At 41.0% G+C, this 26833-nt stretch overlaps 2 protein-coding genes across 2 annotated transcripts in view; one reads left to right on the top strand and one right to left on the bottom strand.

Moving 5' to 3' along the window:
• The window catches only part of LOC128767692 (dedicator of cytokinesis protein 2-like), a 102962-nt gene that overhangs the window by 68300 nt on the left and 7829 nt on the right, over positions 1 to 26833 (bottom strand). Inside the window, exons 2-17 of the mRNA XM_053879913.1 lie at positions 10686 to 11417; positions 9443 to 9526; positions 9075 to 9115; positions 8896 to 8951; positions 8734 to 8830; positions 8522 to 8670; positions 8110 to 8245; positions 7837 to 7994; positions 7001 to 7082; positions 6649 to 6781; positions 6431 to 6506; positions 4578 to 4654; positions 2743 to 2993; positions 2526 to 2624; positions 2301 to 2373; positions 1357 to 1460 (exon numbers count right to left, since the gene is read on the bottom strand). Of these exons, the coding sequence (XP_053735888.1) occupies positions 1357 to 1460; positions 2301 to 2373; positions 2526 to 2624; positions 2743 to 2993; positions 4578 to 4654; positions 6431 to 6506; positions 6649 to 6781; positions 7001 to 7082; positions 7837 to 7994; positions 8110 to 8245; positions 8522 to 8670; positions 8734 to 8830; positions 8896 to 8951; positions 9075 to 9115; positions 9443 to 9526; positions 10686 to 10728 (1659 nt within the window). The 5' untranslated portion in view covers positions 10729 to 11417. The remainder of the gene's footprint in view (positions 1 to 1356; positions 1461 to 2300; positions 2374 to 2525; positions 2625 to 2742; positions 2994 to 4577; positions 4655 to 6430; positions 6507 to 6648; positions 6782 to 7000; positions 7083 to 7836; positions 7995 to 8109; positions 8246 to 8521; positions 8671 to 8733; positions 8831 to 8895; positions 8952 to 9074; positions 9116 to 9442; positions 9527 to 10685; positions 11418 to 26833) is intronic.
• Positions 16747 to 17920, top strand: hrh2a (histamine receptor H2a). Its single transcript, XM_053879915.1, has one exon. The coding sequence runs from the start codon at positions 16747 to 16749 to the stop codon at positions 17740 to 17742; it is 996 nt and encodes a 331-aa protein (XP_053735890.1). The 3' UTR covers positions 17743 to 17920.

The raw sequence follows: 26833 nt of genomic DNA, 5'->3' as shown, positions 1-26833 counted from the left end.
GCCGAATGTAGCCTTCCGTGAAGCAGGTTGACTCATAAGCTTTTAACTGAAGTACCTGCTCAGACTTCCACAGCACATAAGGGATTATAAATAGAAAGTGACTTCCTGGAGTGCTACATGGGAAAGAACATGATTTTTACTCCACTGAAACACCCAGATGTCCACTTTCCCAACATCAATATATGACGCCATGGGAATGATTCCTTGTTACAAGTAAAAAACTAACATTCCTGAAGAAGCAGATACTGATACAAACAGAGGGGAATTTGATGACAAATGCGACAAAAGTTATTTAATTTAAACAGTTGCATTATGATGACTCTGTAATGAAGGATGTACTTTGGCACCAACGTAAGAGATACTTAAAATAAATCTTGAGCAGCAACCTGGTCTGTGTTAGAAACACTGGCCCATTGCAAGATTAATTTGACATTGCAGGTCAGGGATTGTTTTTCACATCTGTCAAGCCAAGCCATGAATTAACCTGAAGACTTCAACACACATAGATTTGTTTTGTGAGGTTGTTGAGTTGGGAATAATTAGGACTGTATATGAACCATTTAATTGAGCTGTGGCGAGCAGTCACTGTTGTTTTTTTTTGCATTCAATCCAAAAAGTATACAATGATCCTAAAGACAATGGGATAAATGGATTAAATTCTCCAATAATAATAATGACGTGTGCACCATCAAACACAGCCTGGATGACAGCACCTGTCTTTCATGGATACGCTCTGCTTTGTGATCGCTCTACATCCCATCTTAGAACACTAATATTCTGCAGGCACGCTGGCGATTAAAGCCGTAAGTGGCGTAAGATGGAGCGGGAGGCCAAGATAATCAAGGATGAGGGCATAAGGGGACCATCAATTTGGTCTTTCAGCAAATCCCAGGTAATTAATCTTTATTGCTTTTGTCATTTAATCAATAAGGGGATTCAATCTTTGGTGGGAGTCCTTTGGCAAGAAATCTCTGTGCCTTCACTCAACCTGTCGAGGTGGCCACAATCCTCCCTCAACACTTGCGATAAGTTCATTTTTCAAGATTGTTTCGGCTCAGCAATTCCCTGTTTTCAGCTGACAAACTTTCTGACATATCCGAGCAGCATGAAGATTTTCATTCCTGGAGGAATGATCAATGTTTCCATTCAATACATTTTGTCACTATTGTAGTCCTTGCGACCGCCCACCAGATGTGCGGTTTGATTTATCAGTTTCAGGAGGGCAGTTATTTGGTGTTTGGTTACAAGCACCAACTTCCGTTCCAAATATATGTCCATGAGAGAAGAGTGACATTAAAGGACGCAGCTGTTATACTCTATATAGTTGGTACGTTTGCAAACACTTCCATTCCTAACCTTGAAGACCACAAGGTCATGAAGCCCATCTTGCAGAACCGTCCCATCATCTTTCATCAGTCGTACAAAGGCCATGGCAAAGTTCTTTTCGCTCTTATCCTTAGCTGCAAATCAAAGAGAATAAAAAGAAATGTGAACAATAATTCAATACCCTATTCTGTTTTTTTTACATTTTTTATTGTAACATTACGTACATTATGTTAACAAGTCTGACTAACGGAGCTATTATTGTCAGTTGGAATATCCAGTCAAGGCCTGAGCTTACAGTATACAGGATCTTATTTACGGAGGGATCGACAGATAGATTGTTGATCTACGTTCCAATGTTCACAAACAATCTCTGTCACAAGAGGCTAAAATGTGTTCCCTCCACAGTATGACAGGACTTGCGTGACCATCAGGTGGAGACAAACTGCAGCTCCTCTGCATCATGACAAGTTGGTTGGTGCCACCTGGACATGTAAGGCGGAGAGGAAACCCCGGTCCATATATAGGACACATACATACAGTACATACACACATCCTGTTTAGGGTTGCGGGGAGTGCTGGAGCCTATGCCAGCGGACAGTGGGTGAGAGGCAGCAATGCACCCTGGACAGGTCGCCAGTACATCGCAGGGACAATGTATAGACATTATCTCTCTTGGTTGGAATAGAAACCTGCTCAGAGGAGAAGCAAGTCTGGGGCTCTTTATTTCAGGTGCAGCCTCTGATGTGAATACAGATAAGAGGAAGTAAACTGATGGGTCGTTTATGTCTAGCTCCCGTGGAAAATCACCCTATTGTTGGATGCATTTCACGCCTTAAACGATTGAGAACCCAGCAAAAGTAAAAAGGTATTTGTTGTGACTTGCCGGATTAATTGCTTCATGTCACATTGGACTTCACAAAAAGGTTAGGAACCAGACAGGCTGTGGCAGGATAAATATAGACTGTCATACTCACACTCCTGGGAAGAGCGATGCCTGAACATGAAGCGTAAATGAATTCTGTGCATCTCTTCCAGAGGGACAGCCACCTGGAGGATGCTTCAAGTTAATTGTAATCATTTGGAAATGTGCAGAGCATCATTAAGCAGACTGTGTTCCTAAAAGGATGTCCTAATCACTAAAGTGAATGAGGTTCAACATGGCAACACATTGTCACCACTGTGCAGAGAAAGGCACACACCTTAAACGTCTCCATCCAGCGGGGCTGTTTGATTTGGTAGTAGATGACAGATCTGTATTCACCGACCGGCTTATCCCCCGCTCCCAGACAGATGGAGTTCTAAGGAGGAGACAGGCGATAACTCGCGGATGTAACAATGCAGCATTCAGTGAATCCACAATGAATGTTTTAAACACACACTGACGACATCAGTGTGACGTGCTCTCAGCTCTCGGACCTGTACGACCTTGCCATCTTCGTCACAGACCCACATGATGACCTCCACGTTCTTCTGCGTGGTCTTGTTGTACTTGTCGAAGTCGCCGCCCTGCAGGGTCAGGTAGATGTCGTTTCTCACGTCTCCTGGCATTATGATTTCAGGGAAGCCAAGCTTCCGGGCAACAACGGTGCTGCGGTCCACCAGATGTGGATACTCCTTCCGAATCTGAACTATATCCCCGACAAGAGCCTTCATGGTCACCCACACACCTGCAAGACAGTTTTAAATAATCCATGTAAAGGTTGTCATGCATTAAATTAAGAACACAGTCGTAGATGTGAGGATATGAATTTTAAAAAAGTGCCTTTTTTGATGCAGCTTTATTTCACTGTTTTGTCGGTCTAAAAGTCTTTAAAATTAAAAAATTAAATAAAAAAAAAACATAATAATATTTTCTTGAGTTCTTCTGAGAATGGTTGCCCGACTGACAAGCCCCGTCACAGCCCCTCCCACTCCTCCTCATGCAAGGAAGAAAAGGCTCCTCTAACCTGTTGTGTCACAGAGACGTCTTAAAACGGTGACAGGATACCCTTGTTAGCGCTGCAGAAAACAACATTGGTCCAACGTTACTAGACACAATGCACGTCACTCAGTTTTAATCACTGTTATGTAAGGATATTTTTTTAATGTATATAATTTTGTTATTAAAAGTACACAGTGTGGCTTGCTTTTCTGGTTTGACATTTGGAATTTGTATTGATTTTTTAGAAAGTAACTACACACAGTAAATGAAAAATATCCTGCCAGGGGTTTAAGCAATTATTATGAACTATTATTCCAGAAATATAGGAATTATTTTCACCTCAAAAAACTACTTGCATGCATCTATATACGCACTTATATCCATTTCAGTGTTGAAAATTTCCGTAGCAGTAGATGATTCTTTTACTGAAAATCAATTTAACTTCATAAAGGAAAAATCTTGTTCATATGCTGCTGGGAAGGTCAAACTACTTGAGATGTTTTCACTAAAGCAATTACAATTATGAAATGAATCGATTGCTTCTCATATTAACCAGTGCTGGTGATGGGAGGATGAGGTATCACGAAAGTATTATTTCAGGGGTGAATGAAAGAGGCCACTAGATGGCAATCTTTATATTGAAATGACAGGCGGTCCAAAGAGTGCCATCTGGTGGCCTCTGAAAAACAGGACACTGCATCATGAAACACCTTTGACCCTTCAACACTGTTTCATTCGACTACAATAGTGACAATTTTATTGAAGGAGTCTTAGGGTGATTTTATTTATGCTCTTCCACAGTTCAATTTCAATCAATTTGCATGACTTATATGACTGAGGGTTCAAACAAGAAGCAACAGACTAACCTGTTCTTGTGTCAGAACTTCAAGATAAGAGACTATTAAAGTTGAGAGCATAAAGCCGCCGCTGCTCCCATCATATCTGTGTGTTCAGGTGATTCTTTTATATCGAGGTTATGCCCTGTGCCTTCAAGGTTGAGATAAAAGCTACATGAACTGACAGAGCAGTCAGTGTTGCGGGGCTACTTGCTGGGCTACAAGACAGTATCACTTGTAGGGGCTGTCAGAGGCAACTTCAGAGACGAGTGGGCACAGAGTGGAGTGTGGCGCGGGTGAAGTAAAGGGCAAGACATATAAAACATTCGCTGGAGGATGCTTACAATCCATCAGGATTATGTTTTTTACGATTGCCCCCAGAACAAGGAGAAGACGAGGAGAGGCATTGATAGGACCATTTTATCTGGCCACAAACAACTAAGGTGGGAAGAGAGCAGCTGGGGCGGCTGCAGATATGAAAGCCCACACAGTACCTTGGCCCCCACTGTCTCCTCGAAAGGCTGTTACTTTGTTCAGCAAGGTGTGGAGGAAATCATTCTCGGCTACAACCCTGAGGCAAAACAACACAAACATTTCTGATTAATTCACAGCATGCTCACATTACTCACCTTGATGTAAAAGAAGGTACCTTTTTTCAGACAATACACACGTGCCATGAATGGTGGCAAACAAACCAGTGACAGATGTATCACTTTGACGTTGTAAACACACACGACACTGAGCCTTGTCTTTATGTTTTGGAAGTTCAAATAAACACTGTCTGTGTATCCCTGCACACATAGGGCAGCTGTCACAGGCGTGCATGTCCGCAACCCCAACCATTTGTGCCTCTAGATCAGATTTCATACGGTCTGCAGGAGCTTCCATTAAATATATGACGTGGCCGATGAGCACAGTCAACCACTGGTGTGTAAAGTACAAATGGAAATGCCCTAAAGTTCAGCTGCTAATTCCTGAACTCTGAAGATGAAGATTTACATCAAAGTTCTAAATGGTGTATGATGGCGGTGTAATGTTTCTGTTCATGTGTTTTACACTTTAAAACTGTGTTGCTCAAATGAAAACTCATATTAATCTGATGAAATATCTATTGCAACGACAGCTTCGTTTTTCAGATGGTTCAGAGGTGTTTCAAAAAACATTTCATTTGCTATTTACATTTTGATTCCCTTTTCACTAAATGTGGCCATCAAGAAAAAAAAAAGGGTGGGACTGATGGAGGGATATTGGGGCTGTCAACATAGAACATGCCAACATATTTTGGTTTGAATATTATTATAATATACAATAATATAATATTATTAGAGTATAATAATTATAATATTACTTGTAACCTGATATACAAAGAACAAATATTTGTTTAAAATAATTCAGTCAGGATATGTTCTGATCAAGACTAAAAAAAATGTGATTCAATGACCTACAGAAGAGTGGATTCACGTCGTACCTAATCTCTGGAAACTAAAACTGCTGACTCATTAAATACACAAATGGAGCCTTGTTTACAGAGGAACGTCATGGAGGAGAACGTTGGTTTTAGTGTGCCAGTACTGTGTATTCTGTACTTTAACTGAAATGAGCATGACTGACAAGGCAAACAGTTTTGTTCTTTGTAGGTTTGACTTTTTGCTGGTTTCGTGCAAAGAATTCAATTGAAATTGAGTTAAACAACGTTGGGACTCCGCTGGTCTTGAGAACCATTTTAAGCAGGTTGTTTCCAAAATCTAATGTGAGCAAGACTGAATAGAAGTTTATTGGAGAAGAGTGAGCTTTTGAAGATTAAAGCCCATGCCAACTTCGATACAAGACGAGACATGACGTTGTGGAGCTTGAGTATGCCGTGGGTTGGCTGTGTAAACATCTGGCGACGAAGGATATCTCGCTCTGCACTCTCCTGGCTCTGATCCTCCACAATATCCGCACAAAATCAGCAGTTCATGGAAGGAAAGATCTTAAAGCACAGCAGAAAATGATCAAAAATCTTAAATATTTCAGGAGTCTGCAGCCTCAAGTCTCTCCTCCCAACAGGGATGAGTTAGTTTCACTTTTCATTTAATGGTTCCAGGGGTTTTATTAGGAGGACTGCCAGATTTTTTAACAGTAACAAACCCTCGAGATAAGAGATTAGGATCATTTTCCCGTCTACACTGTCCACTTTGAGGTTTGCTGCTCAGTGTCTTTCAAATCTATGGACCCTTTCCTTTTTAGATGCATTTGAAATCTAATGCAGAAAAGCAGAAATCAACCATGTAAATTTAAAACTGAATGAAAAATGAAACAAAAGATCTCAGATGAAAGGATAACAAATACAAAAAAAAAGACGTACGGGAAGAAGGGAATGAAATACTGCTTCTCTTCGTCGCATTCAGTCTTCCCCTTAATGATATCGCTGATGTCCATCACTGTCAAACCAAATGAAACAGGTCATGGTTAATAATTCCAAGATGAGGAGAACATCATGATCTTATGGAGTGACTCATTTTCAAAGATCAACAGTGGTAATCTATGTAACAAAGATGAGAGACCAGCAAACCGGAATCATACCTGCCACCCCAAAGGGCCTCCTCAGACCCTGAGTGCATTTTTTGTTTGTCTCCTTCAGATCCATCCTGCCCACTCGAACGATCTGACAGATCAAATAAATCTTCTCCCGGCTCAGGTCCTTGTTTCCCAAGTCCTGTTAGACACAGCCAGGGGCGAGTGAAAACAATAGCCAAGGACCAAGAACAGAGGAAAATGGTGACTTTATGAAGAAATTATGAGACGAAAAGTTGCAATTGAAAATCTTCAAATGTAACTTTTTTTCACTGCAAATACTGGTGGAAACATTAAAATATAAAATATAAAGTATAAATATATATACATTGTGCAATATTGCCCCCGTGTGGTCACTTACCGTAAAGACAACTTTCAAATTGTTGAATGTTTCAATGTCGAAGGGAACACTCTTGCCGCCCCAACGCACCAAATAATTCTCGCTGGAATTAGGATGAAAAATAAGTCATTGAATGTCCAATAATGTATACAACTTTTCCCCCCGGGATTTCCATTTGATCTTTAGGAAATGAATTAAATTAAATGAAAGAAAATGCTCATTCTGCTTGCTGGTCTAATAAAACACAGAGAGCCACAGTTTTTGTTATATTCTCTGAACTCGGGAGGGAATGTTGTATGGTTCACAAACGTGTCATGTAGCGGGTACAGTGGAAGATCCATATTCACACTCCCTGAAAAGATATTGATATGCCCAATTGAACAGTGAGTGGCAGGGCTTCGCATTAGCGCTGTGAGCAGCTCTGCAGTTATGCCAGTCAATGTCTGCAGCACTGGTAATTATTTTTTCCAAGTTCTTATTTTGGACCTTTCACGCTTCTAATTGGGTCATATTATGCAGACCTGCTCAACCAGCCTTGTGCCCATAAAAGAAATCTTAAACCCCAGAGGTAGAATATGAATTAATAATGTATGCAGTGGGATGTAAAGCTTTCATGGCGCCCATGAGTAAGGCAATAATAACGGCTGTCTATTAACTGTGTTGTGCTGCTAATAAGCCACTTTGATCACCCTTTTCTCAGCAACACCAAAGTATCGAAGTCCAGGATGAACAGCATGTTACCTTTATATTTCTTAATCTCAAAACAAATGTTGTCCTTGCGTAATGTGGTGCCACGTGTCGTCACAAAAGGTATTTTCTGATTTTAATACGACCGTGTTTGCTTATGCGACGCATACCTGATGATGGCTTGTTTTGAGGGGTCATAAAGGGACATGAAGAGCTCAGTGTCTTCCTGAATGCGACACACAAAGTTCCTGACGAAGACGTAGAGGCTGTGTGTTGGAGAGGACTGGATGCGTGCAGAAATCCCGCTGTGATCGGTCTGAATGTTGGACTGCAAACAAGATAATTGCCAACAAAGTTGACCAATTAAATAGTCAAAACCACCACGAAAACCTAACGATTGAGGGCAGCTTTAGAAAGAAATGTGGTTCTTGGGGTCCTCTCACCTGATCCTCCCGAATGCGTTCCTTGATTTTGGCGGTGGCTTTCTCATGCGCTCGGAAGAGGCTAATGACACTGGCCTGTTCTGGGTCCAAGATGTTTCCAGCTGGATCTCGAACCACTTGGTCCAACTCCAGGATTCTGCAGGGGACAGATGCGAAGTGAGAAAAACATGGAGGGAGTGAAGATATTTGAAGTACAGGATATGTGTATTGATAGATGATCGCTTCAAGGAAACATGCCACGAACAAAATCTGATGTGTTTTAATACTACCAATGTTCAATAGTGATAAAACAAGCCCTTGCCTGTGGAGAGGCCTCTTATGCTTAATGGGGCTATTTAAAAGTGTTTTGCTTTTCTGATTCTATTCTAATCCTCAAAGCTGGTGATGGACAGTAACCTTACTGACAACTTACTTGTTTCCATAATCGATTTTGGAGGTGACTTTCTGCTTAAGCTCCTTAAATTCATCACAGGGGAGAGTTCCAGAGAGAAGCTGTGAGCGCCACTCAATCAGCTCCCACATCAGCCCCTCGACCTGCTTCACACGTGCCTCTTTATTGGCCTTCAGAGAGGAAATACAGCGGATGATCTACATTCTATTACACCTTTTTTATTTGTCTCATACCACAAAGAGCTGCTTCCATATGCTCCCCCACTCCCTCAGAGTGGTGGTCACCTCCTTGACCAGAGGCATCTCAGCAGACAGCACCACCTCCTCATTTCTTCAAACACAGGAGTGGAATTCAGCAGAACCATAAAAGTCTTGAAGAGTCTAAAGGTGTCTTACCCTCGGTGTTCAACAACAACCTCCTTCAGGTGTATGAAACTGGCAGGAAACACACCCTGGAATCGGAAGAGGGACAAGTAAACAGAGTATAACTGAACTTGTCATGAAGGTAATAATAAAAGCATGTCATCGTTGACTTAATATTTGTTGAAGTAAAAAGAGACGGATGAATAAGATACCTGCAGCGCCTTGTTCCTTGCCAGGTACCCTTTGTACCACCCTGAATGCCATGACAGAGATGTAAAAATGTTATCAACTGTCTACCAAAATTGAATGAACACAATGCTCAGTATTTCGTCACTCATGTTGTCTTGATACTTTGGGTAGATTTGTCATGTGACGGCGCAAATAGAGGGGTGGAAGTCAAAGTTCTTCAATGCCCATGCCAAAATATAAATATATTTTTATTTTATTCAATTCATTTGTGCATTAATTCATGTTTATGTAATTTATACATTTACACAAGAAACGGTGTCCTCCAGTATTTAACAACTTCCTCAAATGATCGTGTCACTGTAACAGTCTGATAAGGATGTAGATAACTTACCATCACAAGCTTCTTGAATATAAACCGTCTCTCCAATCTCCAGAGAAAGCTGCTTCTCCCCCTGGCCAGCAAAACTCCACTTGGCTGGAGACAAAGTTTAATACACCAGAAACCACTAACTACTGGTGGCTTATGCATGGAACACACTTCATAGCTCAATCTAAGTTCAGCTGCCTCATTTTCACACATCATTTTCACACATTAAAATGATGGCCGGCGTGAAATTACAAGTTTCTTTAACATAGTGAATACAAAAAATGTATAAATACCACTTGTTTTCAGTTGCGATTTTTAGATAGATTAACGTGTTTTAGATTTATGTCCTTTACAAATTGTTCTAACAATATTAATTCTATTCCATAACAATATGATCTAAATAATAACAAAATACATAATTAATGATACAAATTTCAGAATTATGGTCATTATATTTCAGCCACATGTTTAGACTCAGACACTAGCAAGACGACTGTTTAAAATATAGACCCATAGTGTTTATTCATACGCAGCACTTTCATGGCAGAAAGTGGTTTAACACACATTTGGGGGCCTAATAAAAGACATTTTTACTTTCACACACTTTCTGTCGAAGCACATTTTTTGGAGACTGCAGATTGTACACGCAGCGGAAATGTCTCATCACACAGCAGCCAAACTGTCGCGGCAAGATATGGAAATCTAAATTCTAATTTCTTCAGAAAGTGATTTAAACATTTTTAAGTAATCACCAGTAAACCCACATGCCCACATCAATATATTTGCCTTTCTAACGTGTTGAACTCTCCACATGTAACTTCCTTCTGTCTTCTTTATTTCCTGTGTTGTCGCATGGACCAGAAATACATTCAATTTTTAAGATTATTACAACGCCTAATAGTGTAGTACATCATCACCTCACTATTACTGTTGGCAGCAATAAACATATTTTAGTACGATCAATGAATGAATGGACCAAGTTTTGGATAACCTCAAGTTAGGCTCACAATTAATATGCGCAACTAAAGGAACAAATATATGAAAGCAAATGCTCCAAAATCTCGGTTTATACTAGATATTTTTGTGGCTGGTTTGCTGCATGAGTGGCAGCATTTGTCTTCCACTGCAGCTGCTTACATTCAAAAATGCGGCATTACATAAGCATCTAAATTCTTGGTCGTAACTATGACTTTTTATGGTACCTAGAAGCAGCAGAAGAGCAAAGTAATTATTTTGTCTGTAAATAAACAGATAAACTCCAACCTACCGACACCAAACCGCTCGAGAGTCGTCCTCTTCCAAGACACCATGATGGCAAGCGACTTGTTAAATCTATCCTTTGTTTTATATTCCTTTCATAGTCTCTGTTTAAATGCCTTGAATAATGACGTTTTGTTAGAAACAAATGCACTGAATCAGCCCTCCCCTTTCATCTCTCTTCCTCTTCTGTCTCTCCTCTCTTCCTGCCTTCAGACGGTTAAGAGGAAGTGGCTAGAACAAGGTGGAGGCCAGCAAATGTGCACATTGTGGAGATCACTTCTGTGCTGTTTGGATTTTTTCGAAAATGGATTTTTAAAATAGCTCCACGAATGCGGTGTTCACTTGTACATCATCTTCCGCTCAACATGTATTGCCACCTCCTCTATTCATGAAATGTTGCATCAGACAGAAAAGCAGCCGCAAAAACAGCTTGAATTCATGTTTATTTATCGAATCCTCACTTCCCCTCTCCTCAACTCGATGGCCTTCTACAACAAAAAAGATGAACTCATTACTGTTGCTGATACTGAAATGCAGGTAGCAGAGCAGCGTGAGATCTGCTACGGCCTTCAGATGAGTTGAAGTGCCTTCTGGTGTTCCATCAAGCTGGACGCAACAAAGTTTTCTTCCTGCTTCTTACCACTGTTGACACCAGGAACCAGGTACAGGAACTCCTCATCACAAGTTCCTCTTCAGGTTCTCCAACCGATCAAGTTACACACAAAGTAGGTCGTACAATCTGAAAGGCAAAGACACAAATCATCATTCACTGACTATTGAACTTATAATGAAGTTACCTACTCCTTCAACCAAAATAACAGTGGATAAAAGTATACAGGTTTGCATCCTCTGTAGCTCAGAAAACTCGAAATTGAAGCTGCCTTTTGAAGTTACATTGTACAACGATTGCATCACAACAAAGAATATTCCAAGGACCATAAACACACATATAATAACGTTGTCCAATTTGCGCTTAAATATAGCAGAAGGCCAAACTGCACTGTGTTTGTAACAATGAATTGCATCATGTTAATTAGTTTGCCTTAAAATAATGGCTCTCACAAATATAGCAATAAATTGCTGGACTAACAATATCACAACATATCATATGGCAATAGTTTTGCAATACATATCACATTGCCAGAATGAAAATCTTAAGGGAGAGAGGCATCCTGGCAATAACTGATGCTGCTGAACTGGCTTTCTCTCCGCTCGATAGAACACAATGAATCACCTGCGACGTTGAAGCGTAAATTTTTGACAGTTATCATCGCATAATTACACGGTTTGTAGTGATTGGTGGATGAGGTTTAATGATACAGTACTGAAAAATAGATGGGGTTTCATAAAACAGTGTCCGGATTTTCACAGACCACCAGATGGCACTGTCTGCTGTATAATGTTTGAACAACTAATGCAATGAAACCTCACATCATTGCTAAACCAAGAGCACCCCAAGATTAGGCTGTCATCTGCCATATTTTTATCACAACATATTTATCATTAAATGTACAGGAATGGCGCACAGACAAAATCATTAGAAAGAAAGATGCAATGTCTATTCATCTCAGTGACAGATTACTCAGTGTCTCGGTGGCTGTGATGTGTCTGTCACAACAGCCTTTGTGTCTGTAAGAAAATCACAATGAAAAGTGATAATTAGCTAAAGATAAAGGGACACCCTTGTTAGAGGCTAAAAATGAGGCACCAGACTCCTCAACACTCTCACTAAGTTGAAAGAGGATCAAGAGATTTCATTCAGGAACTGAAAGGAAATGACCGCGAATGCTAAAAACACGGGGCAAAGACAAAAACTCATAATGAAAAGACAAAAGATATGAAACAAGGACCACCGATGACTTATGGGCGCTCGCCTGCAGCGTTCAAAAGATGAATTGACATAGGAAATGAAAGAGAAACCACACCCCTTGAAAAAGACGCATGAAAGATATATGCAAACGAAGAGCAAACGTCCTACCAGAAATAGGAAGACAGATTCAGAAATCCCCCGTGAACACAGGTCACTGAGTGTGCAACTGCAGTCGATTCTCACTGAACTGCACGGCAACCATACAACTTTAAAGCTATACGGCCGCTTCAATTATTGAGATACATATATATGGTACTGGGTGGAAGCATGTGACTCGGCATAAAAAATTTAGATCCAAATAAGACTAATCTGACTCTTTATAGCAGCTGTAGGCGCATGAATGTTTAAAAGATAATATTTATTGAGCAGATAAGCAATTAAAGCAGTCAAAAGCAAATTATTACAAAGAGCTAGAGGAGGAAAATAATAACAGACAAGAGGAATGTGGAAGACAGAGAACACAAGAGGGAGGGAGGGGGGAGAGAGAGAGAGTGTGCGAGAGAGAGAGAGCTGTGAGTTACTGAAGCTCTCTTCTCTCTCAAGCTCGCACACATACACACACAGGCAGAGAAAGAGACAAACAAGGCGCAATCTGAGACACTTCAGGACCGTGGTCTTTCTCCAATAGTGGATACAGAAACATAAAAAGGGTTTAAGGTAGGTCCAGTCATTTCTTATTTCCAGGTTTGGATTTTAATGTTCAAGCTAAAGTACGTGTTAGAACATGTGATGTACAGTATTACAGATTGTTTTCACATTAGGAGTTAATTCCGTCAATGACAAAAAGGTGAAGCCAATTTTAGTTCCAGGAACTAGATCGGTTGAGCCGTGCGTGACTGACCGTAGAGGATGACTGCAGTCCAGAAGACATAAACAAGGAGGCGCTCACCTTAATTGAACTTTGAACAAAGAGAACTAACTCAAGCCAATAAAGCTCACCTGAAATTAAGGAAGTGGTGGATCTCACTGAAGGAAATCATGTATTTTATACTGCTGCATGAGTGTCATACCCCCAATAAACAATAGAGTGATTATACATCACAAAACATCAACCAATAGTCACTCCAAAATCGACACATTTAAAAACTGGGCATTTTCCCTATATAAATCCTTCTCAGCATCCACAAGAGACTCTTTTCACAGTGAGTCGACATGCCTGAATTCATCTCAACATCAACATTATATTCATTTTTAACTTGAATTTTATGCTCAGTTTGATTATGAAGTGTGTGATCAGCTGCTCCACAGCTCAACATTAAAATATCATCACTTATGATGTAATTGAGTTATGATGTAATTGTGGTGCAGTAAAAACAAAATAATGTATACATTTTAAACAAAAGTGGCTTAAACATTTCCTGAACACCATTAACAGTTTTGGTGTTTATTTATAACAGGATTGAATTAATGCATGTTCAAAGAGACATTTATACACACTTCACTGCTTCAAATACTACTGAAATAATATCTTGTAAGATATTATATATAACAATGTGCACTTAAATGTTATCAAAATAAGCACCACTTTGAACCTACTTGTTCCAGAGAATATTTGAGATACATGAAGTTGTTCCGTAACAACATCCTTCAAACAGACTTATGCAAATACACAGAGGAGGCTAAAGAACAACCTCAGTATATGTTTGTTTTTACACAGGGTGAGCATTTTAAGAGATTAAATTTCATTTTATTTTATTTTGAAGCTGTTCCGGTTGCGTGTTTGAGATGCCTAAATTCACACTCACAAGAAACACTCAACAATTTGGTTGAGTACATCAGACACTATCTGGGCACAAAAATATTTTGCAACCTTGTAATTGTCAGGCTTTAACATGAGAAAGATGTGTGGGGTCACATGACACGCATGTTATTTCACGCACAAACAGCCTATTCATCAGCTCCAGGCCTGGCACCTAATCTAATCTTCATATAGCAGCCATAGATGGCAATGCAGTGGAGGATCAATGGAGGTTTTATATCCCAAAAACTATTGAAACAAGCCATTTCAACATTGAGCTTTCAGAATGGGCCCACAGCAAAGGAGCATGTGCTAACCACACTTCATATTATCATGTGAAACGTAAGCTGCAAAGCTATGGAAGATGATCAGGAAAAAAATACAGGGAAGGAACATGGTGTCTGTGAACAAGCTGGATTTTGTGATGGGAAAATGGGATTTCATGAAACAGTGTCCTGACTACCAGAGGCCACCAGATGGCACTGTCTGATGTAAAATGTTTGAACTTGAACAACTGACTGCAATAAAACCTCACGTCATTTGTAAACCAAGATTGGAATAGATTGAGTTTATTATTTGAATTTTGTGAGTTCAGCAATTATAACCCGGTCCAAAAACTTCAGGATCCCGCGGCAAACTTCTTGATTCTGAGTGTCCCATTCATTGCTCAGTCCTGAAGCGACAATGTTGACATGACAGCGAATCACTGCAAACATAACGGGGCCAATCCTTAACTTTCATGTGACACATATTTGGAAATCGATGTCGTCGAAAGTGCCGTGTGACGTCTCCCACCTGCCACGTAACCTGCTTACTGTCATGTTTGTCGATCACTGTGTTTTATTTTCCCACAATGACTCGATGGCTTCCCCTCAGCTTCCAGGGCCTGACACTGTTACTAAGCAACCATTCACTCCAGACCACTTCCTTCTTTATTTCTCAGTGATGGCTAGCTGGGAGAAGTGACTATGTGGTCAGGAAGTCATAATGTGAAGAAAGTTATTGAGCAAAGTATTAATGACATACTTGATAGAAATGTTAAGAAATAATATAATAAACAGATTCAAGTGCCCCAAAAAGAAACAAAGGTGTCTGCAATGATTCTAAAAATGAACTAAAAGTAACCACCTTTTAAATTTACTGTATTAAGAAATGGAAACCAATGTGTTAGAGTTATCTTACAACGTTCAGCAATCCACGGCCTGCAAGTCACATGTTTTGAGTGTGGACTGTGGGATCCAGCTACAGCAGAGATAAAAACATGATTCATTCCTTGCCTAACAGCCCCCCAGGGATGGTAAATCTATTTAAGCTCGAAGTCTAACGTCATCTTCCTTAAGATCAGTTTTAGATATAGTAGCTTTATAGTAGCTGCAATTCATGTCTACCTGGTTGTGACGTGCCATGGAGTGGATGTAACAGATTGAACAAAGCTAAAATGTTGTAAACATGTTCAAGGAGCTGGACAAAAAGATCACAAATACATCATCTCTAAAATTGTCAATATTGATTGTGTGATGACTCAGTCCACCAAAGTTAAGGATTACTGTCAACAATAACAGACAAGGCACGCTATCTCCGGTTGGTTACCATGTAGACAAGCAGCTGTGCATACAGCACTGTACTGTAACTAATGTCGAACTTGCTCCCTGGCTTGTTGCTCACTCCCTTCAAATAAGGGTCAATGCATTCTATCCTCAGGAGAGTTTTAGGAGCATCAGACCAGCACATACCACTGATGTGCCCTCAAGGCTGATGAATCTATTAATAGAATTTTATGGTGAAAATATGCAATGCAGCAGCTTATATGATCCATATCAGTCTATAGCACCGGACGTATCTAGTTGCTGAAATGTCCATTCTTATTATGCTTAACTCTATAGGTGTCAAAAACAAACCAAAAGCATCACCAGACTGTATCATTCTGCACTCGAAAAAAGCACAAATGTTTGCAAGGGAAATAATTATATCAGGTTATAGGGATCAACTTCTTAAAATGGCTGTGTTATAGCGAGCTACTCAGCGTTTTAAGTAGTACTCAAAACACTTCTTTTCGTCGGTAATTTAATGAAACTATCCAAAAGTCAATCCAAAAGAATAGTATATGTTGTGATATTTCTACTACGCTATTCAAGTCAAAAATACACGAAACAAAACTGCCTTTGACCCTCGCAATAGTTCAAAATAAACGCTTGAAATGAGTTATTTCATGCAATGTCCCTCTCTGTCCACTAGATGTCAGAAGCGCCACAGAAGACGATGGGAAGTTGAACGCTGCCCAGAGTTACCAGGGAGAACGACGATGAGCAGCCATCACTGACAATCAGGTTCATTAAAGTTGGACACAACTCATGATGGGATGATCGGGTGATGGTCGGGTGATGAAAAGATTGGCCGGTTAAACCACATTTATCAAGTACATCCACACTCCGTTCCAGTTCCATGTCATCCGGCGAAGTCATGTCAAACCTGGTCCTCGGACTCATCCTGGTCCTGCTCATCCTTTTGACCATCAGCGGTAACGTGACAGTGTGTCTGGCCGTCTGCGTCTCCCGACGCCTGCGCTGCCTCACAAACTGCTTCATCATCTCACTGGCTGTCACCGACCTGCTGCTCGGCCTCCTGGTTCTCCCTTTCTCTGCGCTGCTCCAGCTGACCAACGACTGGCCGTTTGGCCCCAGATTCTGCAACTTCTACATCTGCATGGACGTCATGCTGTGCACGGCTTCTATTCTGACCCTGCTGGTCATCAGCGTCGACCGTTACCTGGCCGTGACGATGCCGCTGAGATACTCTTCGCTGGTGCTGCCATGGAGAGTCGCGGTGGCAATGGCAATTGTTTGGACCACGTCTCTGGCGGTGTCTTTCCTGCCCATCCAAATGGGCTGGAACACTGCCAATGGCACAGTGCAGAACTACGGCCCTTGGAGCCAGAAAAGAACTTGCCGCTTTGAACTGAACAGGCCATATGTTTTGACAGACTCCATCCTTACATTCTTCCTGCCACTGTTAGCGATGTGCTGCATCTACCTCAAAATACTCCGCATTGCAAGAGAACAGGCCAAGAGGATCGTCCAGGCTCGACCCAACAATGCCAGGACCTTCCAGGGTGGGAACAACAAACCCACCATTTCTGCAGTGACCCTACGCGAGCACAAAGCCACAGTTACAGTCGCAGCCGTCATCGGTGCTTTTATAGTTTGCTGGTTGCCTTATTTCATCATGTTCACTCTGCTGGGCTTGAGGGAGCATCCTCACCCAAACGCAGTGACAGAATTCTCCATAGTTCTGTGGATCGGCTACACAAACTCCGCTCTAAATCCAATTCTGTACGGCGCCCTCAACAGAGACTTCAGGTCGGCCTACAGACATGTGCTGGGATGTTCTTGTTCCAATGGGTGCAGAAGTCAAACACAGTCAGCAGTGATGGCAGATAACAATGAAACTCAACAGTGACAGTGCTTTACTGAATATAGTCACAATAAATGTCATTCAACAGTAGCACCTCATAAACATCTCAGGGCTTTTTCATTAAGGAAAATAGAGTCATATCCATCGGGGAAAGACTGCTACTGAAAGTGGCCAAAAAAACTTGACAGAACCAGACTAAAGCTGGGTAGCTACTTCCAGGCAGGGAGAGATAGACAGAGAGATAGATGGAGCAAAACAATAGTTTGAAGAGATTGATCTCCTTTTCTAAATCTGAAAATTAGGTTTGTTAAGAAGCTACCTTGGACCTGGTATAAATGGAAGGTGAGTTCAGTAGATGGCGCTGCACTGATCAACCAGTGAAAAAAACGTGTTAACTAATTGATACTTACAACCAAATTCTGTATTTTAATGCTATGAGATTGACCATTTTAAATTCTCGTACCCCTGTGCTAAAGTTGGATTTTGGAGTTGACGGCCTGATTTTATAAGGACCAGCCACCTTTCAATTCACTTTGACAGATTTGCTCCAAAATAAACAATTTTCTTGCTCCAAGAAATTTCACCCAGCATCTCCATGTGAAAAAAGATAATTCACATTCTAATACCAAACTCAAACGTGTAGCTATACCCGCCAACAATAAGATTTAATCTCATTTAATCGCAATAAAGCAGAGTTAGCTTGTGATTAATCGCAAATCAAGCTCTTGCATGAACAAGATTTAAGTTGAATTTGGAATAGATAAAGAAGTGTGATTAATTTGCGATTAATCGCCAGTGAACTCTGCGATTATACAAGAATTATGACAGATTCACAGCCCTAACAAGATTATTTCATGTGAGATCCTATGTACTGTTCAATAAATGTGTCCAGCAATTACAATTGTGTGTTCATTTGTCTTCCCACATGTGATTAACCCCACTACAAATTACAGAAGACACAAGGCGTCAAATGTTCTTAAAGCCCTTTGTCCTTCTGACGACGTCAACTTCACTGACAGAACGCTGCTGTGCAGGGTTACTCTTGCTAACGTCACCGGCCGTCCAACGGGTTCTCTGCAGAGAACAGTGCAGAGATACCAGCTACCCACTAAAAGGATAGGCTTTGTCCAATAACAGAGTAGCTTCTGATTTTACTCAATTTAAATGTCTCTCACTTACTCATTGCTGTGTGCTTGGTTTTGTTTGTACAGCATGTGTAAAGCAGAGCCACTTGAAACAAAGCTGCTGTGGATGTGAACAGTGGACTCCAGGAGACACTTCTTCCACCATCTAACCAAATAAATACAGAGTGATCCCCATGTGTGGCCACGAGCAAATGAACTGTGACACACATGTCCTAATGGTGTCATCCTCTGCGCAGCAGGCCATATGGCAACATGCTTGTTAGGCCAATAAATTTGTTTTTCAGCAGCGAGGAGATACATTAGCTACTTTCACACACGGCTCTCATTTCTTTGTTCGGCTCCAAACTATCTGCTCATTACTCATATGTACAAATGTGCATTAGTTAAAGCAATGAGAATTTGTTTTTTACTCTCCAATCACAGATGAAGCTGAGAACGCGCCGACATTGCTTCTACCCTGATTCAATTTCCAGCCCACACTCATATATTTTCTTCAAATTGTGGATATTTTTATTTCAAAGCATGTTTTTGTTTTCAGTTTGCCAAAGCATTAGAAAAAGACGGTTTACCACTGTGTGTCATAAATGTGCTGCTACATTGATAACAATGCGCTCATCATGCTGCTGATGCCGGCAAGTTCAGGGTTATTGTCTTTCCAGGCGTAAAACCTGAAATGAATAAAGTTGTATGATGTCTTCACATGAAATTGCATTAAATTGGCTCAAACAATAGAAATACACAGTGCAACCAAGGACACAACAGTCACAACAATGCTTGGCAAAACGGTAAGGCTCATCTGCAAGCAGTAATAACACTGTAATAATTATATTATTACTACAGTAATAACCAACCCCAGTAAAACAGAACTGCCTTTTGCTATTTACTGCTATTTACTCTTTAGCCTCACTTCAATCTAAATCTAAAGAATTTAAATGGAAAGAAATCGAACTCAAATAATAACTTGATAATTAACTACAATGATTCAGACTTGTTTGTTCTTAATGGTCCAAATGCTCTGTAACTCAGACTTCACTTGAGGTATCAAACAACAGATTTAAAATGAGAAGCTGGCTTAAACATCCCCGCCCCCAAACCAACAATATAAGATAAGTAGAATCCTAATGACACTTGAATAAACAATAAAGAAACAAGCAATTTTTTAATCAATAAAAGGGTGCAGCAGTCAAAATGAGAGTGTAATTTCTTGTCCGACGATGATGAGGGTAACTGTGACCTGCACATTGAAAACAATTCATCAAATCTGTCAACAAACGTCGCCTCAATCCGCTGCAACATTAACACTTAACCCTCTACATTGTGCGAGCGATTTCCTCTGAGATCTGGTTCAGAGGAGGACAGGCTAATACCGGGAGCCACATGCAGTGCAGTTCATTAAGCCAGGCGTTCCACTAATGCATCAGTATCGAGGTGCATGTCATAAACCAAAGTCAAGATTTCACCTATGCACTGACCGCCACGGTGAAGAGAACTTACTCTGCTACTCAAGACATAGAATTCTGAAGCATCAATAACCAAAGACGGACAGGCTGGTTGGTAGACTTGAGTAAGGAATTACCGAAAACATCAGAACCAAAACAAAGATTATCAAAGGATTAATTGGGTTTATCTGTCCACATCAGAAAAGTTTCCATTCCCTTAACAAGTTTTCACAAAAGCACCTCAAAGTCCTCTTCTCAAACAGTACAGTAAGAACTGAAACTTTTAATAGTTTGGTAACAACATTAAAAAGATATCAGCCCCGAGCAATGTTTCTGTCTCTGTTTTCCTCTTTTGCGCCACTGTTGCCATGTTTGTTTTGAAGTTTGTTGTTGTATGCATGTGGTTATTGACATCTATGAGATTATGTCCAACTAAACCCTGGTGTTTTATACTGGTGAAGTAAAAGTAAATACTAAAGACGACATAAAAACCTTTCATTTAAGTAGTGAATTTCAATTACTTTGTATCGAATCGGTATCGACGACTGAAGCTTTGGGATCATGACAATCCTGCTGACAATATTAATATAGTAACTTTGAGATAATCTGGAATGAGAAAATGGCTTGTGGCTGTAATAGGAGATGACACGTGCGGACACACCATCAACCAACTAGCTTCATGGAAACTATTTGAAGAGCCGCCAGATCTGTCTGTGTTATTACAATCAACATCAACTGCATCATCGTTTTCAAAATAATGCCACTGAATCAGCACAAAAAGTAGTACTAATAAGAACTACTTTCTTACTGTTAAGCGTGTAGTTTATATAAGTTGTATTATTATCATAACTTCAGTGTTTTAAGCTCTGCTACTTTAAACTCTGTTTCCTATTCTTTCTCTTTGCATATAAACCACACCTCACTACATGTTTCACTACTGTCCCTCGACCTTATGCGAGTGGGACAGCTGAAAGGAATTAGTTCAAGAACTTTTTTCTCTTTATGTCTCCTTTATGACCTTTTGTTCTCCTTGTTCTCCTTTGCCTTTCCAACAGGAGAAGATAATATCAGACTGAACACTTATTTAAATCCATTTGAGTTAAGTATATGCTGCAATACTGTAAGTCTTTTCTTCTGTTGTGGTGTTTCACACCACTTGGCCTCTTAACTCAGGGTAAGTGGATCTTGAAACAAACCAGTTACAGAGGAGTAAAACTTCATTACACTTGATATTGATCGAGGTGTTTGTGTTCTTACATTCAAGAAGATGCGCAGTGTGCGCATGAGCCAATGCAACTAACCCACAAAACCTGAGACAAAAATGAGAAGTCAGAAGAAGTATGTTAAAACAGCATTCCTCACCACGTGTTCGGCAAATAAAAAATGGAAACGTCTCTTAATCATCTGAATCATTATAGTTTGCAAAAAAGTCAAGGACATTGCTGGGAAAAACTCACATCTCAGGTAGGCAAAATGAAATGAGATGAAAGAAAGAAAGCCCTCCGTCTTGGTGTATTCCAAACCTGGCAGATGAGTGTTGGGTCTTCATCTAACCTCGACATAAATCCCAGTCACTCTCTTTAATATCTTTTTATCCCCACACAAATGTCAGGAAACTCTCAGCTCCTCCGCAGGTCATTAACCATTTCTCATTTCGTTTTAGGAGTGACCACTGGCTGATCAAACCGCATGAACACCATTTATCACCGCTTCTTTAACATGGGATTAATGTGTGGCAAAATGGAACATATAAACTCCCATTTTCTAACTAATACACATGCACAATACACACGGCGCATTTCCTCAGTAGAAGCAATCAATCACAGATATTGCCATTATTCAACAGTGTCATCGACAAACACCTCTCCTTCTCTCTCCTGTCTCCTTTTCTCTTTTTCCGTTTCTCCCTCTCTGACACAGAGACAACGATGAATCATAAATCATATGAATGCCATCTTAAGACTTCTCGCAGCTATGAGAAAGAGCGGTGATTGATAGATGGGAGGGAGTGATGCGAAGGTAAAAAAAAAAAAAAATGGACAGAAGGTTGTCACCAGAAACACAGAGGTCAGAAGCTACAGTTCAGGGGTCAAATGGATTGAAGGAGGCACAATATGGCCGAGGAGGGTGGAGATATTTAGAAAGGAAGGGGGGGTAAGTGGTTGAAGAGGAAGATGAAGACAAGGAGGAGGGGAGCGTGGAGGGGGTGTTGCCACGGAGAGGCTAAAGCCATAACTCATCTTTTATTAAAAATAATGAAAAAAACTTAATGAGTTAATAATATCTGGAGAAAGAGAGAGTGAGACAAAGATGGAGGAAGGGACAGCGGCACGGGGCGAAAGCAAAGAAAGCTGAAAGAAAATAAGATCGTAAGCAAGTGATGGACACAGACAGTGAAGCGAGGGGTCAGTGAGCGCCTCTCCGCCAGGTGGTCATTTAATCCGGTTTTCAAAGTTCATAGAAGATCCATTAGAGTGGCGCACACTCACGGCGCTGGCTCTGCGGTCGACGGCCCAAATCCCAGAGCCTGCCTGGTAATTAAAGGCACTTAACAACCAATTAACAACGATGAGCTAAATTAGCAGCCCATCGTCTCCTTTGACTATGCTACTGCATTATCAGTGTATTGAAAGCGTGATGAAGAAACCTCAGTGGCCCGCGTTTGCATGTCGGCAAATGACGGATTAATTACTATTAAAACATCAGCATCTTAATGAGCTTTGGAAACAATTACAGGGGTCGTTAGCATGTGGAGAGCGGCTGGAAACGGGAGGAGGAGGGGAGCCGGCACAAAATGAGAGAAATCTTCATTGGGAAGCAATTCTGATTAAATGGACGTACAGTCGCGCTCGTCGCCCAATATCCAAGGCCTTATTAAATACATGACATCACCATTTGTCTTGACACCCATCAAGCTTCTTCGCTGCCATTATCTTCCCCCCGTTGTTCCGCAGCCTCTGGAACGCTCCGCTTTTGTTTTGACTCTCATAAAAAGCCTTTTTCTTGCTTCTTCATTCCTTTCTCTACTTTTTAAGCATCGTTTTTTCCTTCCCTTCTTCATGCTTGGGGGGTGGGGGGGGCGCAGTCCTGTGAAGGAATTTAATATGCAACTTTTATATGAGAAACCAATCGCATACGTCTGGCTCTATTGGGCTTGCAATCTATCGGCCCGGACGGCTAATGCAATAGAGAGAGCCAGGGCTATTTATCACACGGGGAGCTATCTTTTCTGCTCTCTCTCTCTCTCTCCCACTCTCCCCTCGCTCTCTCTGTCTTTATTCAAGCCCAGATTCTGGGCTGCCACTAAATCAGGCCAACTATGAGCTATGGCTGCCCAGAGGGCATCTCCTCTTTTATAGGGGATTTGGATTTTGTATCTACTGGTTCCTCAGTGGTCGTTGAGACTCTGCTAACGGAAGCTATAAACACAAACAAAGACAAGAGCTAAAATGTCCCCCTGCCCCAACTGTAATGAGCATGTGGAGATGTATGGAAGTCGGAGGCAGCATAAACAAACAATTGTATGAACGCATTTAATCAGGCAGGCTTGAATATTCCAATTTGGCCACATCGTGTGCAAAGAGCGTAGACGGCGTCAGCGTAATGTGCAGTGATTCACACCGTTATAGCACTTAGATTCACAATAGCTGAACTTCTGTCTGAAAAACAAAAGTGACAGCGAGGAGGTGGGGTGGGGTTGGGGGGGTTTGTGCCCACCTGCAGCAATTAAAATGCAGCAGAAAAGCAAATTCATTTCAACAAATTAGCCACATTACTGGCCACTGTGTAATCGCTGATGGCAATTAATAAGAAATTAGTCACAATCAGCCCTATATTAACATCTCACCCAGGGGCCGCGGCTGGAAATTAATAACCGGAGATTCATCTCTCTTACCGTCTTTCTGGCTAGCGCCCATAAACTCCCTCACACACACACCTACGCCCACCTATAACGCTCATGAATCACCTCTAAGACACTGATATTTCTATGTGGATCATCACATAAGCCCCACAATCTGCTCATGTCAGCGAGCCAGCTTCCTCTTTACCAAGGTGTGAAAACCCCCTGAAAGACATATGTGTGTGCAAGCGAGAACTTGAGCCAATGTGTGTATGTGTCTGCAAATCAGCATGTATTTATTGTGCTTATAGTAGCATCACGAGGGGAAAACAGTCCCTTTATGTTTTATTACAAATCACCAGGCAAAAGATCGATAAAAGAATTGATCACTCAACTTTAACGTGTACCAACTTGCCACTGATACTGGCTTAAATAGAGGCAATGTCATCATAATGTTCGTTAAATAAGAATAATAATTTACATTGTTTTAACATCTGACACTGGCTGAATAAATACTTGTCATCTTCAATGGTAAGATATTCATTTCACTGATATATGATTCTGTATTGGGTGTAAAATGTGTAGAATATTTTGGGGGCCTGAAATTGCACCATCCAAAGACGGTCGAGACAGTGACAGTCTTATGTATCCCGCGTTTCGGTGACGCATTTTGTCTGGGAGAAAAGGGTTACTTATGCTCCCCATTTCCAAAAAAAAGTTACACCTAATCGAAAGATGTATGAGGGTAGGAGCTCAAAGAGGCACCTTTGCATCACTTTATTACAACTCCAGCTTGAATGTATTCAGTTATCTCATCCTGAATTTCTATTCCACATGATACTCACTCATGAAGCAGCTTGAGTTTCATACATTTTAATATGACTTAAAACCTATTTTGCCTGCAAAGGAAAAAAAAAATGTCAACTGAGTGCAAAACGCAAAGAGGGCATCACTGGAGCCTGAACCCGCCTCTAGGGGGCCTCACACCAATCAGCAAAGCACACCAAGAATCAATTAACACCAGTGGAAGGGGGCAGAGGGTATGACAGCACTCTGACCAACACACTCACTTAGTGCACACACACTGCCCACACACATGGTACTGTCTGAAAAGATATCCATCACAGTGCACATCTCACTATATGCCAATGTTTGTGCACGAGTGTCTCTGAGTCTGTGTGCCAACCACGGTGAGACCCGGTGCCTCATGGGGTGAGGTTTGGGAACAGATTGGGGGTCAGCAGGGGGGTCAGGCCAGGGTCACCCCCTCCGCCCCCCGCCCGCGTCGTGCAAGTGCACTGGTCTGACTTGAGTGGCGCGGAGCCTGACCACCACGCCGGCGCTCAGTGGCAGGCGGACGTGAATAAGATGGATGATGTTGATTCAAAGTACGAATTCATTGTTCTCAGTGAATCCGTGGAGAATAAAACATTCGCCGAAATTATGAAGCATGGGACCAAAATGAGCATCTCACATTTCATATCCCTGCCACTCCGTCTGAGCGTGTGTCTCTCTGGTGCCGGCGACATGAAAACCATTCATCACAGCGTCCTTACCATTAAAAATCGCCTGACAGAGTGGACAACGAGGCCGAAAAGCAACACTGTACATGTTTGGAAATGGGATGCACTCTATCTATTGGACGGTAAAGGCAGCTGGTAAGGTCACTATAGAGCAACAATCAAGGTTGTGAGTTTGAATCGCAGTGCGGCAACGGTGTCAGGCCTCTGACAAGGCTGGAGTCAACGTATTTGTTTGGATGACATCACCAGCAAGAATTTTCACTTGCTCACTTGTTTCAGCATTTTTAATTACCTTTAGCTTCAATGTGACTGACTGGCGACGGACTGGAGACCAGCCCGAAGTGTCCCCTATTTCACCGATGCCGACCAATATATGCGATGAATAGACACCAGCTTCTCAGGTTCACATCATCATGACAATTTGCCTTGTATCCACGTTTTTTGCCTTTGTCTTGAAGTGCAACTTACGACTTTGCCGTGATCATATCAAAATCAGAGTAAAACACAATCTGATCAGACTGTTGAACAGCCTCTCTAGAAAGTTGAATTAATTTTTACTGCGTTTGCTCACTCATTATCATCATCATTCATCATTATCTATTGAGCTATAGTGTGTGCAGAGACCCACCACAAGACCAGGAGTTTAAGGGAATGAGACTAAGACCATATTAGTCATCGATACATTTATTTCTTACTGCAAAAGAAACAGTAGTCACTGCTTCAAATTAAATCCAGAAGTGAATGCTATCATGGGGACAAACTATTAGTTTGCAATGATATCTGCAATGAGTTGGGTCAGTATTTCAGCTCGGGTTCACTGGTCTCAACTTCTACAACTAATGTATTATTCTACTGCTATAAACTGCGTATAAATTTGTTGAAAGTAATTGTTGACGATTATGCATTATTTTGTTTCCAGCATTACTAATAAATTAAACCAAAAATGTTTCTTTATTGTCGTTATATGTCATTTATAAAATCGTAGATTATTTTTAATTAGAATTCAGGCATTTTGAAACAACATATGAAAAAATATATATGCTTTAAAGAAACTGTTTAGTGCAACTTCTGAAAGTCCTTTCTGTTTGTCATATTTTTATAATGTGACAGATATTCATGGTTTGTAATATGGATTATTTGTGTTCAATATACCAGGATCCGATAAGAAAGTCAGTAACTCCTTTGGGT

The sequence above is a fragment of the Synchiropus splendidus genome, chromosome 11 (assembly GCF_027744825.2).
Source record: "Synchiropus splendidus isolate RoL2022-P1 chromosome 11, RoL_Sspl_1.0, whole genome shotgun sequence".
In the NCBI taxonomy this organism is placed as follows: Eukaryota; Metazoa; Chordata; class Actinopteri; order Syngnathiformes; family Callionymidae; genus Synchiropus; species Synchiropus splendidus.
This window is presented reverse-complemented; position numbering and strand designations above follow the sequence as displayed.

Excerpts from the sequence above, each read along its gene's own strand:
- hrh2a (XM_053879915.1), top strand. The coding sequence starts at position 16,747 with ATGTCAAACCTGGTCCTCGGACTCATCCTGGTCCTGCTCATCCTTTTG.